A 15,960-nucleotide genomic window follows, 5' to 3' on the forward strand; every position below is an offset into this window, starting at 1 on the left:
GCCTAGCACTTAAAGGCACTCAATTTTTCTTTAAAGCCAGCAGCTCCCTTATCGCGACCGCCCCGTCTGGACGGTGGTCTGCTTGGGTGCCAGGTCAAACGCCGAACCTGGTCCAGAAGCCTGTCAGGTTGAGAGATCACAGTTACAGGTAGTCCCCGGTTTGCCATGTCTCGTGTCGCCTGCTCCACTGACTCGTAGATTACTGTCCCTTCGTCATAGAATACCTTCAGCTTTGCTGGATACAGAGTCCGAAACTTTATGTTGTTATCTTTCAGAGCTCGTCGTGCTTCTGCGAATTCTCGTCGTTTGATGAGAATTCCGGATGCGTAGCCATGATCCAGACTTATTTTGCTGTTGTTCCACACAAAGCCTCTCCTTTGCCATGCCAGTTTTAGGATGTTTTCCTTCGTTCTGTAGCTAAGAAATCTGGCCACCAGTGATCTCGGCGGAGCCCCCGGGGGGGGTCGCGGACCCAGAGCGCGGTGAGCTCGCTCAAGCTGAATATCAGTGGAGGGTGGTATTTCGAGGTTCTCTCTGAGCAACTTTTCAACAAAAGTAATCACAGAGTCTGCCTCCCCCTCTGCTCCTTCTGGAACGCCATATATCCTCACGTTTTCACGTCTTGAACGGCTCTCCTGGTCCATTAGCCTCCCCTGTAGCTGCGCCTGAAGTTTTAGCATCTCAGCCAGGACATCCTCCGTGACTTGTATTCTTTCTTTGTTCTGTAAGATTCGTGTTTCTGCCTCATCCATCCTAGAATTCACTTTTGAAATCACTCCTTTAATGGATTCGAGCTGGGATCTGCAGTCTTGTCGAAAATCCCGTATTTCTCTAAGAATCAGCTCCAGATTAGCTCCTTCTGCCGTTTCTTCCGCTCGTCCACCATCTTGGCCTGTAGCGTTAGCAAGAGAAGTGCTATCGCCAGGCTCGGCTTCGTCCTCGCGCTTTTCTGGATATTGGGTCGATTTTTTACCCTTAAGCCTAGTCGCCATTCTTGCCCCGTCTTCCATGCAAAGGTAATATCCACTTTTTAATAGTAACTTTCAAGTTCTGGGGCGTTTTTTCGCTCTTTTAGTCGGGAGACAAGTTCTTATGCCGCCATCTAGCTGGTGACGTAACCGGAACTGTCTGATAAACTGTTTTAAATAAAGGCTGTCAGATAATATGTCCATTCGTATCACTCAGCTCTCAGCTGAACTGAATGAAAATGAAAGTAATAATGACTATTATGAGCACTGCTCTCCACAGCGTGCGGCCGCTGTGCTGAAAGCAATACCGTGCTTTCCTGAGCAGTGGCCCCTTATTCACTCCTTCACTCTTAAACACGCTGACGTGAGCAGGAGGAGAGAGGGCTTCTTTGTGTATACACCCACCTACCCCCCACTCCCCATCACCAGGACTTGCTTCTGACACCCTTGTGGCTAAATTTAGATGGAGGGGAGTGGAAAGGCTGTGCGAATGACTTGTCTCATGAGTTGTCTCATCAACGCATATTTTTACCACCTTGTCACTGTGTGTGTGTGTGTGTGTGCTTGAGTGTTGATAGCAGCCTAATGAAGCCTGGCTGAGCGTGCGGTCGCCACTGAAGCAGATGTATATGGGATAATTATAAGCTGTAGCCGTCTGTTGGCCAGACCAATGATGCAACGCATGTCTGTGATTCAGCACGCTTGTGTGCGTGATAAAGAGATGTAGTGAGACTGTGTGTGTGTGTGTGTGTGTGTGATGTAAATGGTAATCCACAGTGCCACAGCTGCTGGCCTGAGTTGCCCTCGCCTGTTAAACGTCTCGCATATGATGAGTTTGGTCAGACTGTGGCCCGAGGGCAGGCATGTGCCCGGCTCTCTGGGTGCTCCTTGCCCACCAATAGACTTACACAGTGACCTCCTGCTGCCAGCGGTCAGCTCCAACTTTCACATCCTGTCAATTCAGCCAGCTACACACATGTCCAGCGCAGGCAGAGAGTTTCTCTCTCTCTCTCTCTCTCTCTCTCTCTCACTCTCTCTCTCTCTCTCTGTATCACGTTGTTCAGTATGTGCTGGCTCCACTGTTGGACTCAGTTCCTGTCTCTCTGCAGTGTGTAATTTTCTGAGCTCTAATCTCAGACTCTCTGACACTCTCAGGCATGTTATTCAGCTCGGCTGAGGTTCTGCGTCTGGGTCTGAACAAGTGCTGAGCAGAATTCAACCAAACTCTGCATTAGTGAAGTTAATGAACACCTACATCCTGAGTTCTGGGCTAAAGTATTATATATTTTAACACTGATGGAGCTTATTTTGAGTGAACTGTTTTATTCTGTTTTGCCTTTCTTATGCTAAAGTTAGCCCTACACTGTATTATTAATGTTTATAAGATAAAATATAGAATCCACATTATCCAAGTCATGTAACAGCATATCGTTTTATATTTAATTGATTAATATGTGTGCTAGTGATAGGTGATTATGGCCTAAAAATATAATCTTAGATTTTTTTCACAGCGAAGGAGAGACTCACACATTGACGGATTATACATCAGAATGCGGGTTTGTGACTGAAAATTGAGAAATAATGCACTAAACGAGTCACAGGAGAAACTTTGAAGGAAAGATTATTATTGTTTTCCACAATAACTCACAGATCCTCACTGGAGAACGATGACGCTGCAGTTTTTAGAAACGGTAGATTTTACTTCTAGCTAAATACAGTGTATGCTTTATTCCACTGGGTTTGTGTGGAAAGTGCTGGAACAGGGCTGGAACTTTTTTAGTCCTCAGACTGAGCGGAATGTTATGTGCACGTTGGTCTGTGGGAGGCACTGTTAACCAAGATAAGACAGATAAACACTTAAGGAATGAGTACCATTTTTAGATTAAAAAGATAAAATATCTGTATGTAAAATATCGATTAATGAAACAAATTAATCCTGAAAATTGCCCAGCACTATTGTTTGCTGTGTCTGTCAACTGTTCCTACAGTCTCTATATTTACATTTATAAGCATCATATTGTAACATAATTCATTAGGATGATAAATCCTGCCCCTAACAAATGGAGTTATGCATAGAGCTAAGCCAGGATGTATTATTATTCACCCAACAAACCACCACAACCACAACAATCTGATCCTGGCTCCACAATGATCCAGAAGCACAGCATAACACTATGTTCATGGTCCGTTGCCTCAACTGCCAAGTATTCAGACCTACAGAGTAAATTAACCAATACTGTGATGAGGCAGTTTAAAAAAACAAACAGAAAACATTCCTTAGTCTGAGCTCATTCCTTTAACCATATCAACAAACAACCATTCACAGCACACTACTTCAGCACAATATGAGTACACAATCATTTACACTTTAGAGTTGCATGAACAGAGCACAGCAACAGCTACAATCTGATACTGCCTCAACAAGGATCTAGAAGAACAGTGAACTATGTTCATGGTCCATTGCCTTGGCCACCAAGTCAAGAGACGCAATCAAGTTTACATTTATAACATTTGTCATATGCTTTTATTCAGCTTACAAAACAACTTAGAAAAAAAGCACAACTCATGCATTCAAAAATGTGCAACACTAGTGTCCATAAACTCTGACCTCCAAGTCTTTTGTTCAGTTCTGATGCTGCCAAAAATTAGCCACATTTTATCTATAATGAAGCAGATTATAAGCAACGCACAATTTCTAAAACCTGTAGAAAAGAACAATAAACAGTAAGTGCAATAAGTGATGCAAATGCATATGGATCTCTGACGATATTCACACACAAAATAATAATCAGCTAACAATTGGACTAATAGCTTTGGGGATTGTCTAAAATAATGCACAGTAACTTGATGTTTAGAATCATGAATGTAGTCTCTTCTTCGCAAGCGCATTTGCTTGGTAAAAGAGGTTCAGTACATTCAGCATGGTAGCTATAAAAACTGGCTTTCAGAGGAATGTACATTTTAAAACACTGGCATGCCGAACATCATGAGACAGGAAATACTGTTGTCATATTGTTTCTGCCTAAAGAATGCTGCACTGACTTGTAGGATGTGTGATGTGTGTGTGGGGGTATGCATTGAATGTGGAGGTGATTTCTGAGTTGCTTGTCTGTTTGCTAGAACAGTTATATCCAAAAAAGCGCTGTTCACAATCATTAACACCTTCTGTGCTGTCCACTGTGGGTGGTAATACCTTCTGGTTCGTAGTCCTGGTACATATAGGACACTATTGGTGTAGGAATGTTGCTAAACATTGGAAATTAAACGTGCTATTAACCGGGCACCAACTATCAGACCTTAGTCACACTCCTGTAACCCAAACTTATTTATGTTGACTCACAAGAGGTAAAAGTTCATGATGAATGTACACACTGCTGTCCCATGACTTTTGACAGTGTGCATTACACTTCACAACATGCTTAGAATAAGTGGAACATTAATGGTAAAGATACTTAGATGAATGGCTGCAAGTGTGGAACAGTAAAGAGCATTTCTATGCCCTGTAGCCCCTCTCAACAGTTTGATTACAGTATGCGGTAGGGGTGGGCGATGTAGGCGTAAAATAAAATCACAATATTTCAGGGTATTTTTGTGACAACGATATTCTTGGCGATTTTTTTTTTGTATTTCAAGAATATCCTACTGCAACAAAATAAATATTAAAGTTTATTTGGCAATATTATTGCATACAATATGGTATGGCTCACTGCTAATTAAGATTTTCACCAGTTTATAACACCAGATTATGAATCAATGACCCAACATATCATGATACTAATAATACACTCCATATATCCATGATTAAAGTAAAACAAACGATACTGAACAGTTTTAATCTGTCTCTATTAGATATGTAATAGGAAATGAGAACAGTGTGAACGTTTCTTTTGCTAAAAACTGCAAAAAAGGTTATATCTCGATTTTTCTTTTGGTCCTAAAATAATATGATGATGTTTTAGGGTATTTTTGCGATAAAGATATTATTGTAATACGATATGACACACTCCTAGTAAGGGGTTTCTATTCCATTAAACCAAATATAGCTTACAAACACAAGAGAATTCACCAGAATGAGTCGTATTGGATGTCATATTTTTGATATATTTGGTATAACTGAACTGTCAGCATAGAAACACACAGAAGTCATGGTTAGGTTAGCGAGTAGAGCATCTGGCTAAACAATCTGCAGGACAGTAATGGACTGTAACAAAAAAGCAGTGAAGGTCTTAAGAGTGAATGTTCAGGTCTTGCTGGCAGATTTACTGGTAAGAGATTGCAGGCTCGATCCCTGGTGATGCCACAGCCATCTGTGTCTAGGAGTCCCAAAGACTGTAATTAGCCTTTCACCCTTTCTGTGGGTGGGTGGATAGGTTGGATTTCCATCTCCATATTTACTTAGTGTGATGCTACCAGTACACAGATTATGGGCTACTAAAAAATGGGCAGTTAGTGTTCTCCTCCAAGCATGTTGAGCTTTTCAGCTTTTCAAAAAAAAGGCTCACTTCAGGTGACTCATAGCAAGTACATGTTAAGCGCGTTTGCCTTCACAACCCCCTAGTGCTTGTAGCATAATGTAATTGTGGATTCTGGTATGATTTAGTGTGAATGCACACTAAAGGTGCTGTGACCAGACAAAGCAGCACTCATTCATAGATGTGATGAGTTTAAACTGATAAAAAATGTACATTGACTGCGACAACTACCAATTAGAAAAAAGGATTTTACATTTCCTCAAATCTGTAGAGATCTACTGATACATTGAGATAATTGGAATTTCTGCCACATGTAAAGCACACCAATAGCCAGCAAGATAATCTTTCTCAAATCCAAAGTGCGATAATATTTTTATTATTAGTTTCTTGGTTTTATTCAGTATTTTTACAGGTCAATTTCCCTCCAAACAAAAAAAGAAAGCATGTATATAGATGAAAATACAGAACATGTTGCTTATTTGATAAAAAAAAAAAAAAAAAAAAACATAAGCAGTATATGAATAAATTAACAAGTACCAGTTTAGTGAGGTTATTTGTTTTACATATGTAAAATGTTATGTCAGGGTTATAACTATTTCTAAAGGGGGTGTATGCTCGGTTTGTTTTATTCAGGTTTACTAAACATTGCAATTCATTCCAACCTGCAGTTGGCCTGCTTGCTAGCAGACACACCTACTAGCAACTATCAACTATCACTGTCTCCTGTATTTATTAGGTCTGGTGAAAATGTATGCATGTAAATACATCTACTGATTAGTCTCCTTCTTTCCACTCAGGTGTGATCATCGTGCCCAGTGCAGGTGTGGGCATCGTGCTGGGAGGATATATCATAAAGAAGCTGAAGCTGGGGGCTCGTGAGTCAGCCAAGCTGGCGATGATCTGCAGCGGAGTGTCCCTGCTCTGCTTCTCCACGCTCTTCATCGTGGGCTGCGAGAGCATCAACCTGGGGGGCATTAATATCCCCTACACCACAGGGTAAGTAAGCCAAGCAAGCAGCAGTTTCACAGTTTGCTTGTTTTTAAGCTGCTTGTTTAATATTGTGCTGTGGGGCACTGAAGTGGTTCTAGTGGGGAATGTGGGATCACTTTATTTTAATGGTCCACTCCACGTGCTTTCTGTTATTATAATGTCTAAGCTCTGGGACTCAGTATTGTGTTTTATTTGGTGGAATTTAGTGAATTGAGAACATTTTTTTCCTTGTGGTTAACAGATTGTCCCCCAAATCACGTTTCCATAGAAACATTCTGCTAAATTACTAGCACTGCAGCTACCATATGAGCATCGCTGGTTTCCATGGATCACGCTGCTTTCCATCAGCAGCCAGAGTCTGAGAGAGCACACTTGGCTTTTCTCTCTCTGGGTGGGTAGATGGTGCTCTCTTCCCTCAACACTCCTAGTGTGATGATGGTTAAAACAGGCGGTTGTAGGCTGATGTATCGGACCTGGAGGGTTGCGCTTATATCAGACCGTGTTGGCTACTGATACCGGGAGTTTATATGAAGCAGGTAATTAGTCTTACAAATTGTGGAAAAAATTATTCAAAACCAGTATAGATGTAAAAAAAAAAAAGAACAAGTACAGTATATACAGTTTGAGTTATAAAGCCTGAAAGAGACATGTTTAGAGACATGTTTAGGTGTTAAAGGTTAATAAATATTACATTTTAAAATCCTCTATCTTTATTCAACATCATCAACTTGTAAAATTATTATTGTAAATTAGGATTCAATGGAATTAAGTGGAAATCACCATTTAAAGAGCTACCAAACACGAAGCTAAATATTTTTTTCATTAATAGCTGAAATGTGTTTATTTCAAGTAACGAAACATACCAATCCTGCTTAATTTATATTTATAAACCATTTCTTACCTTTGAAAAACACTTTTATTAAGGTAATTCCCACCTCTGCAGCGCCCTCACATGTTCAACTGTTCTATAAGCGAGGATGGTGTGACACTCACAATATCAGTTCTCCCTTGTGCCCCACCCCTAAACCTATACATCACCCAGTGCCTCTCCCAAACTACCCCTCCCATTTTTTTTTGCCTTTTTCAAATTTGAGCTGTGGGTGGAGTCAGCAAAAATCAGGAAGTTTAGTGTGCTTTGACTTCATTTGCAGATATGCTGTGAATCTGAATTTCAGTGAGTGAGGACAAAAACTGCCCATTATTTTATACATTTCCATAAATATTAGTAAATAAGCTGTAGAAAAAACATTGAAATTAGGTGTACGTGAAAGAGATGCAAACATTTTTAATCTATAATAATAATAGTCTCTTGCATGCTGATTAATATACCAAAATGGATAAAAACATCACAATGTTGACTGATAATACCGCTTATGGCCGTTTTCAGTCTGGGGAGGTCTTTTATTGTCCATTTTATACTTTCATCCTGGAGAGCTTTATTTTACTAATACAGTGTATGAACAGGCTTGTGTACTATGCTGGTAGATTAGCTTTAGATAAACTGGGACACTGTTTTTCACACAGTACGGTGTACCTGAGAGGAGCACTTGTGTTGCACTCACTTTCGTTCGAACAGGATGCAGGTGTAGACCACCAGCCGTTGCCCACACAGAACTGTGTTTAGTAGTTGATAGCAGATGGCATGTCACTGTATCTGTAAATGTGGTAGTCCGGGTGTAACAGAGTAGTAAATTAAGTGATGTAAGACTTCATAAAAAAGGCAGCAGGTATATTATTATATTCTAAATACAGTCAGAAGTAGATGTAGTCCCTGGTTCATGGCTAGTCATTGTGTATGATGAGATGGTTAAGCCACTATTGACATTTCCAAAATACAAATTACAAGTTACATCACTATGTACTACACTGTAATTTTCCTTCTTTATGTCTCCTTCTTTATCTTTCTTCTTCATAACACAATAAAACAAAAAAGCTACATAGAAATGTAATTTGCCGAAGGGTGCCGAAACGTTTGCATAAGCCTGTAAATGTTTTATGAAAGAAGTGGGCCTGTGAGAGGCAGAAGCGTAATGCTAACAGTGACGCAGTGCTCTAAAACACACACTTCAGTTCATTCATGTCTGTACACACAGTTTTACTCCCATCTTAGAGCTCCTGTCTCCTTTCCAAGGTCACAGGGCACCCCTGAGGTCACCCCTCAGATTCAGTGAAAGTCTGACGTTAACACTGAGCCACTGTGCTTTATCTGTACAGCCTCGCGGAAGAATGATCTGTCTTTTGGCCGTCCGCCTGTAATTTATGCAATGAAGCATCTGGTGGCATCAGTCTGCAACATAATCTGTGGCAGATACATATAATTACAGTTAGGTCACAGATAAATTCTCCAGGACAGAATTCCTGGACTTGCAGATAAAGCTGTTTAATATAATAGTGTGAGAATAACTCCTAGTGTGAGCCACTGTTGAACTCTTAGAGGTTGCAGTTATTAAAGGCAATAACATATGTGTAAGGAACTCTGGCTGATTTGTTTCACACTTATAGCTCATAGACACATGTAAATTGTGTGGAAAATGCAGACTGTAAACTTATTGACAGTCCCTTTTCATACAAAAAAGAAAAAGCCCACATATTTTTTGTGTTCTTTACATCGGTAATCAGTTTGCTAACAACAACAAGCATGGCGATGGTGGAGACGATTACGATTATCTACCTACTACAAAAAAGCTGAGAATTTTGCGACATGCTGGAGAAGAGCTTTGTGCAGAGGTCAGACTCTACCATCATCAATACAAGATCTTGGTAAAAATTTTTTGCAAAACTGTATTGAAATAAATCTTTAACATTGCAGAAGCTTATTAAAACAATGCCACAGCGAATGCATCCTGCAATCAAAGCTAAAGGCGCTCCAACTAAATATTAGGGAGTGTGATCTTTTTTTTTTGGTGGCAACTTTTTTTTGGCCAGGCAGTGTACAATAGATTTAATCATGAAAAATCATCCTTTATGTTTTTGGTATGTTTTGGAAAAGCTTGAATCAACTGATATGGAATGGAAATCTAATAAAAATCAATTCACAGTGAAAATGTAAATACTAAGGCCAAGGACTATTAAACAGTCACAGTAATTTATCATGACTGATCACATTATTCATAAAACTTTGGATTGCTCAGACTAGTAATTCTATTGCAATTATTAAAATCTCTTAATCTCCACAGTTTCCAGTGTTCATCACCAACATCGGTGATCTAATCCCCACCCCCTGCCCCCCTTAAAACACAAAATAGGAGACCACTTGATTTTACCAAATTAAAACCTCTGGAATATAATCAAGAGAAAGATGGATGATCACAAGCCATCAAACCAAGCTGAACTGCTTGAATTTTTGCACCAGGAGTGGCATAAGGTTATCCAAAAGCAGTGTGAAAGACTGGTGGAGGAGGACATGCAAAGAAAAGCTCTGCACCTTTTTGTTAATTCAGTCATTTCTCATTTTCTACAAATAAATGCTCTAAATGACAATATTTTATTTGGAATTTGAGAGAAATTCTGTAGTTTATAGAATAAAACAACAATGTTCATTTTACTTAAACATTTACCTATAAATAGCAAAATCAGAGAAACTGATTCAGGAACTGCATTGGTCTCTTATTTTTTCCAGAGCTGTATATCATATACAATATATAACATATACAATATATAACCGTAGCTTCTCACTCTTTTTCATACAGATTGTGGTTGAGCTTGAGGAGCAGGTGCTCCCCCAAAAAGCTACTGCTTTTGTTTGTTTGCTGCTGGTTGATTCATCCACTGGTTTCCAGGCAGTGATGTTTACCACAGTCTTAATGCATTGCTGAGAGTGTTGCTCTGAAAGCTGTGTTTATACAAGAGGAGCTACAACCGTGAATTCTTTCAGAGTGACCATGCAGCAGATCATGAGTACATGGGCCTTAGCTAACATGAATGGTTCAAATGGTGAAACTAGGAAAATGGGGCATGAATAGGAACATGCTGTAATTACTTTAATGTCTTTGGTTCTTACGTAATTACATCTAAACTGTACAGCAAAAGGAAGAAAAAAGCAGGAGTATTGAGAAAGTAATTACTCTTGAAGGGTTAAACTTTGGTTTTATGTTTCAGGTAAGTGCAGGAATAAGAGTGGCTTTCACTCACAGCAGGAGCTACAGTAAAGGGTTTGTGTAAAAGGTGGACGGCCGTTCACACTCGCGCTCATTCACGATTTATCCTCTAAATGCTTTTTGGCACTGTTGACCTTGAAGAGGAATGATTGCCATTTACTTAGGCTTGAGTAATCACCTATAAACACCAGCAGTTCTCTAAAGAGCTTCTCTAAAAAGGGCCTTGTGAAATGATCCCTTCATTAATGAAATGAGAAATTGTATTCCATTCTATTGTTTAATGTATTTAAGGTTTCAATGTCACAAATGTCTTAATAAGGAGAACAGAATAAGGAGAAAACAGGAAAATTGTGCAAAAATATTTACTTTTATTTTTGAAAAGTAAATCATGTCTACCCATACATTTATAGAGACAGACATATCTGTTAGAAAATATATTTTATTTATTATTTTTTTAAAGGAATGGTGTAATAATAAAAAAAATAGTCAATGTGCTATCAAACAAAATGCAGAATGATGTGGAATATATTTAAACTGCTGGTGTATTTTATATCTGTCAGATTAGAAAAAATCATATTAATATAAGTGGTTAGCACATTCGCCTTCCAGTGCTGGGGTCTTTGGTTTAAGTCCCTATCAAGGTGGAGTGACCATGTGTTCATGTGGGTTTCCTCAGGGTTTCCTCTGTGTTTCCGATGAGTTGAGGAGAAGAGATAGGGGTGGGGTGGGGTAAAGATAATCCACCATCCTGGCCTCACTAATTCTCTTGATGCTGAATGCAATCAGATCCTCACAGCTATGCTCCAATATTAGGAAGCCTTGTACTAAACTAGTAAAAAGCCTCATCAGGACAGGAGAGAGAATTGTAGCGATTTTAGTAGCATGTGTCTCAAAACTTTGTTCATATGATGTACAGCTCTGGAAAAAATAAGAGACCACATAAAATGATGATTTTCTTTGATTTTACCAAATAAAAAATCCTCTGGAATATAATCAAGAGGATGCCATCAAACCAAGCTGAACTGCTTGAATTTTTGCACCAGGAGTGGCATAAAGTTATCCAAAAGCAGTGTGTAAAACTGGTGGAGGAGAACATGCCAAGATGCATGAAAACTGTGATTAAAAACCAGGATTATTCCAACAAATATTGATTTCTGAACTCTTAAAACTTTATGAATATGAACTTTCAATTTCTGCAAATAAATGCTCTAAATGACAATATTTTTATTTTGAATTTGGGATAAATGTTCTCCGTAGTTCATAGAATAAAATTCAGAAACTGAAAGCGTAAAATAGAATAAAATTCAGACACTGAAGTGGTCTCCTAATTTTTTCCAGAGCTGTATATTCGCACATATGAAATGCATGTGCACGAAGACTAAAGATCACATGACAGCTAAAAGCTTAATTTTAACTCCAGTATTTTGTAATAGGCCGCTAAAGTAACAATAATGTTGTCAGTGTTTAAATATTTATGGACCTGAGTGGTAAGCAACCCCACGGTGGAGCTCCTGCCAAACTCCTGCCAATTCCAACCTTTCTCATTTCTGCCAGCGTTCCTCTCGCTGTTGTGCTAACCCTGATCCCTCCATTCTGCTGCAGATTAGCCAGGATAACGCTAAGTCAGCTTCAGCCCCAACTGATTGCCCCTGTGTTTGTAGGTGGAACAGGCTGTGTTTGAAATTGCCAGCTGTTCCCACCATCTCTCAGCTACTGTTTATTCAGTTCTCCCTCTCTTTCTCACTCTGTAGTTCCAACTGTCTGTTCTGCTGTGTTCCCCAGGCCGACTCTGACGCTGACCCACAGGAACCTGACGGGGAGTTGTAATGTAAACTGTGGCTGTAAAATCCACGAGTACGCGCCAGTCTGCGGCTCTGATGGCATCACCTACTTTAACCCCTGCCTGGCAGGATGCAGCACGGTGGGAAACGACAGCACTGGGGTGAGAGTCCCACTGAAACTCACTTAATAGAGTCAAAAAGAGAAACTACCAGTAGTACAGCACCAGCTAAAACAGCAGAGTGACTGATTCATCAATTCATGACTGTCAATCCAATTTCCTAATTTGTTGATTAGCCATCTACTTATTAATGTCATTTAAATGTAATAAATACTTGTGGCATATGAAATCTATACTTTAACACTACACTTGAAAAACGTACTCTTTGAAAGGTATTCAAATCCAACATATTTACATCTATCCACTAATCCAGCGTACAGCAGTTTATATCAACTCATTTTAATTTTAAGTTAGAAAGTCTGTTAAAGCCTAAACTGCGTTGTGAAGTCTCTGTACATAGCAGCCAATCATAAGAAACCTCATTAAAGACACATTAACAACAATAGCCCATTCAATACTATTAAATAAAAAAAAAAAATAAATTCTGAGTGTTTTTGGTAAATGAAATTACACTAAGATTGTGTTTATATTTGGTCACAGAATGCAGCTTGAGTATCAGGATTATATCTAAATAAGGCCAAGCCATGTAAAACACACCCAAAACGCCTTTAAAACATTTAAATACCCATCACTCAAACCACTCCAGTACAACCTAAACACCAGCAGAAGCAGTAGAAATAAAATGGGTTCTGTAGGGTGAAATGCATCTATATTGTATTTCTGAACTGATCTCTTCACAGACTTTATGAAAAGCCAATATTGTTTTGATTCAGTCAGTTCTGATCAGCCCCCTGTCAATCCTGTTCAGAATCCCACCTTTAGGTTTCTGCAAAGACTTCCAGTTATTGACCCACGTTCATTTGCTCAGTGGTCTGGATTGATGTGAAGCTTACACCAGCTCTCATTCAGACTAAATCAATTTCCAATTTACTCAAACTTTCGTGTCCTTGCAGCCCCTATCAGTCTGATTAAGCAAGGCTCCCTTTCTTTGATCTTCCCTTGTCCATTTAGAAAAAATGCAGCCATACAGTGAATTGCCAACAGTGAATTTCTGATTTTACTGTTATAAATGAACAGCAACAAATCAATTTTGTAAGACCTAGAGTGTTGAGGCTTTAAAACAATTTTCAAATATTCTCTAAAATTTGATTTCTTTTTCACGCTATATAATTTATTCAACACTCTTCATTCTGTGTTGTTGTTCTCTGTATCTCCAGATAAGAAACTACACAGACTGCGCGTGCGTCCAAAGCAGACAGGTCATCACTCCTCCCACCGGCGGCCAAGGCAACCAACTGCAGCTGGTCATTGTGAAGACGTACCTGAATGAGAATGGTTTTGCGTTGTCGGGAAAGTGTGATCGCACCTGCAACACACTTATCCCCTTCCTCATCTTTCTCTTCATCGTCACACTCATCACTGCGTGTGCACAGCCCTCCGCCATCATCGTCACTCTCAGGTACTCACCATACACCACTCTAAAAATGTCTGTAGCTTCTTCTCTTGTCCAGTTGGTTTATGTAAACAGGCGTTTTTTATTTTTTTTACTAAATTGAAAAGCTCTGGAATGTAATCAAGAGGAAGATGGATGATCACAAGCCATCAAACCAAGTTGAACTGCTTAAATTATTATCCAAAAGCAGTGTGTAATCTGGTGGAGGAGAACATGCCAAGATGCATAAAAACTGTGATTAAAAATTAGGGTTATTCCACCAAATATTGATTTCTGAACTCTTAAAACTTTATGAATATGAACTTGTTTTCTTTGCATTATTTAAGGTCTGGAAGCTCTGCATCTTTTTTGTTATTTCAGACATTTCTCATTTTCTGCAAATAAATGCTCTAAACAACAATATTTCTATTTGAAATTTGGGAGATATGTTGTCCGTAGTTTATAGATGAACAAACAACAATGTTCATTTTACTCAAACATAAACCTATAAATAGCAAAATCAGAGAAACTGATTCAGAACTGAAGAGGTCTATTAATTTATTTTTTTCTTCAGAACTGTATATCACAGAATTAACAAAATGTTGCAATGCAATTTCTTTCAATATCACACAGCCGTATTATGCATGCAACTCACTATTATTGTGTATAAAATAGCTTAAATTGGAAATCTGGCAGTTGACTTTAAACTTTGCGCACTCCTGTGTCTCAGGTTGCAGCTGAATGTATTAATATAAACATGTTTTGTCATGTTTTTTTAATATAGTGCTCCCCCAGCTCTGTTAAAAATAGCTGAGGTAGCGATGGATCAGCTAACAGCATTATTGATGTAGATGTACATCTTTAGAGAGAATAGCAGGATGACTTTGTGAAGATGCTGCTGAGTTCCATATTGCGCTGGGCGCAGTGTAACCGGAGATGTTTCTGTGCAGTAATCTGATCCCCTGTGTCTCCTGTGTTTTGTAGGTCAGTGGAGGAGCAGGAGAGGCCATTCGCTTTAGGAATGCAGTTTGTGCTGCTGAGAACTCTCGGTAAGTTCCAGCAGTGCAGGACTGCTGCGCTATCAGTGCTCTCGCTGCAGACAGGCTGGGAATGTGAACTGCAGGCTGGGGCAGTGAGGTCATAAATCAGTAACCCTGCATACTGCATAGATTTAATGTGAACACATACCTCATATCTCACTCTCTCTCTCCTGAAGACTTCAAACACTCTGAGTGGAATGTTGTTCTCAAGGTGTACTGAAGCTGTTCAGTACTTGCCCTCATAGCTACAGCAATGGTGCCACCTAGTGGTTATATTGTGTGTTACACATATTGGGCTGTACTGTTCTCTTTTACCATACCATGAAAACCTACATTCTGGGGAAAAAAGCAGATAAGAATAGGTAATTAATAGCAACAGTAGTCTAATTGAGGTGGGTAAAGTGTTTTGGTTATCAATGCTTCCTTTCCAAAGAGAGACTAGTTTCTATATAATTCTGTATAATATTAGATAGATAGATAGATAGATAGACAGACAGACAGACAGACAGACAGACAGATAGATACCCGAGGGGAAATTCTAGAAATTCTATCTATCTATTAACCTAAAGCGTCATTACATTTTCTCCAACAAAAGCCCAGACCCATTTCTATATATTGATGCCAAATTGATGCAAAAAAAAAAAAAACAAATTCAGTGCGCAGATCTTTTAGGTTTGTTTCTTACTGTGAAAAACTTGACTGTAAATATTTTAAGGTTAAAATCTTTGTTACATAAATGACACAACAATTTCATAACTTCAAAACAGTTTTTTTTAGAAATCATATCAGAAGTAGTTATATGGAATGTAACATAATTTTGTATTTAATTAAAGCATTTAAAACTTTTTTAAATGAGCTAGTTTTATTTCCTCCACTAACCCAGCACATCTACAGGTTCACACACTGTTCTGTAGTGATGCTCTCAGAATGGTTAGTATATGTCACTTAAGGTTTTAGTAAGTTAAAGTGAAGAACAGAGTGCTGTAAGGAACTTTACCCAGCTTTTAATGGGTCAGTGACACATACGTCACCATGGGCTATTGTGGGTTAAATTAGATAAG

At 39.0% G+C, this 15,960-nt stretch overlaps 1 protein-coding gene across 1 annotated transcript in view; it reads left to right on the forward strand.

The window, feature by feature from the left end:
- The window catches only part of LOC103042093 (solute carrier organic anion transporter family member 5A1), a 94,576-nt gene that overhangs the window by 73,676 nt on the left and 4,940 nt on the right, over positions 1–15,960 (forward strand). Inside the window, exons 6-9 of the mRNA XM_007253551.4 lie at positions 6,238–6,436; positions 12,310–12,469; positions 13,645–13,886; positions 14,844–14,908. Of these exons, the coding sequence (XP_007253613.3) occupies positions 6,238–6,436; positions 12,310–12,469; positions 13,645–13,886; positions 14,844–14,908 (666 nt within the window). The remainder of the gene's footprint in view (positions 1–6,237; positions 6,437–12,309; positions 12,470–13,644; positions 13,887–14,843; positions 14,909–15,960) is intronic.

Source organism: Astyanax mexicanus, chromosome 1, assembly GCF_023375975.1.
Source record: "Astyanax mexicanus isolate ESR-SI-001 chromosome 1, AstMex3_surface, whole genome shotgun sequence".
NCBI lineage: Eukaryota > Metazoa > Chordata > Actinopteri > Characiformes > Acestrorhamphidae > Astyanax > Astyanax mexicanus.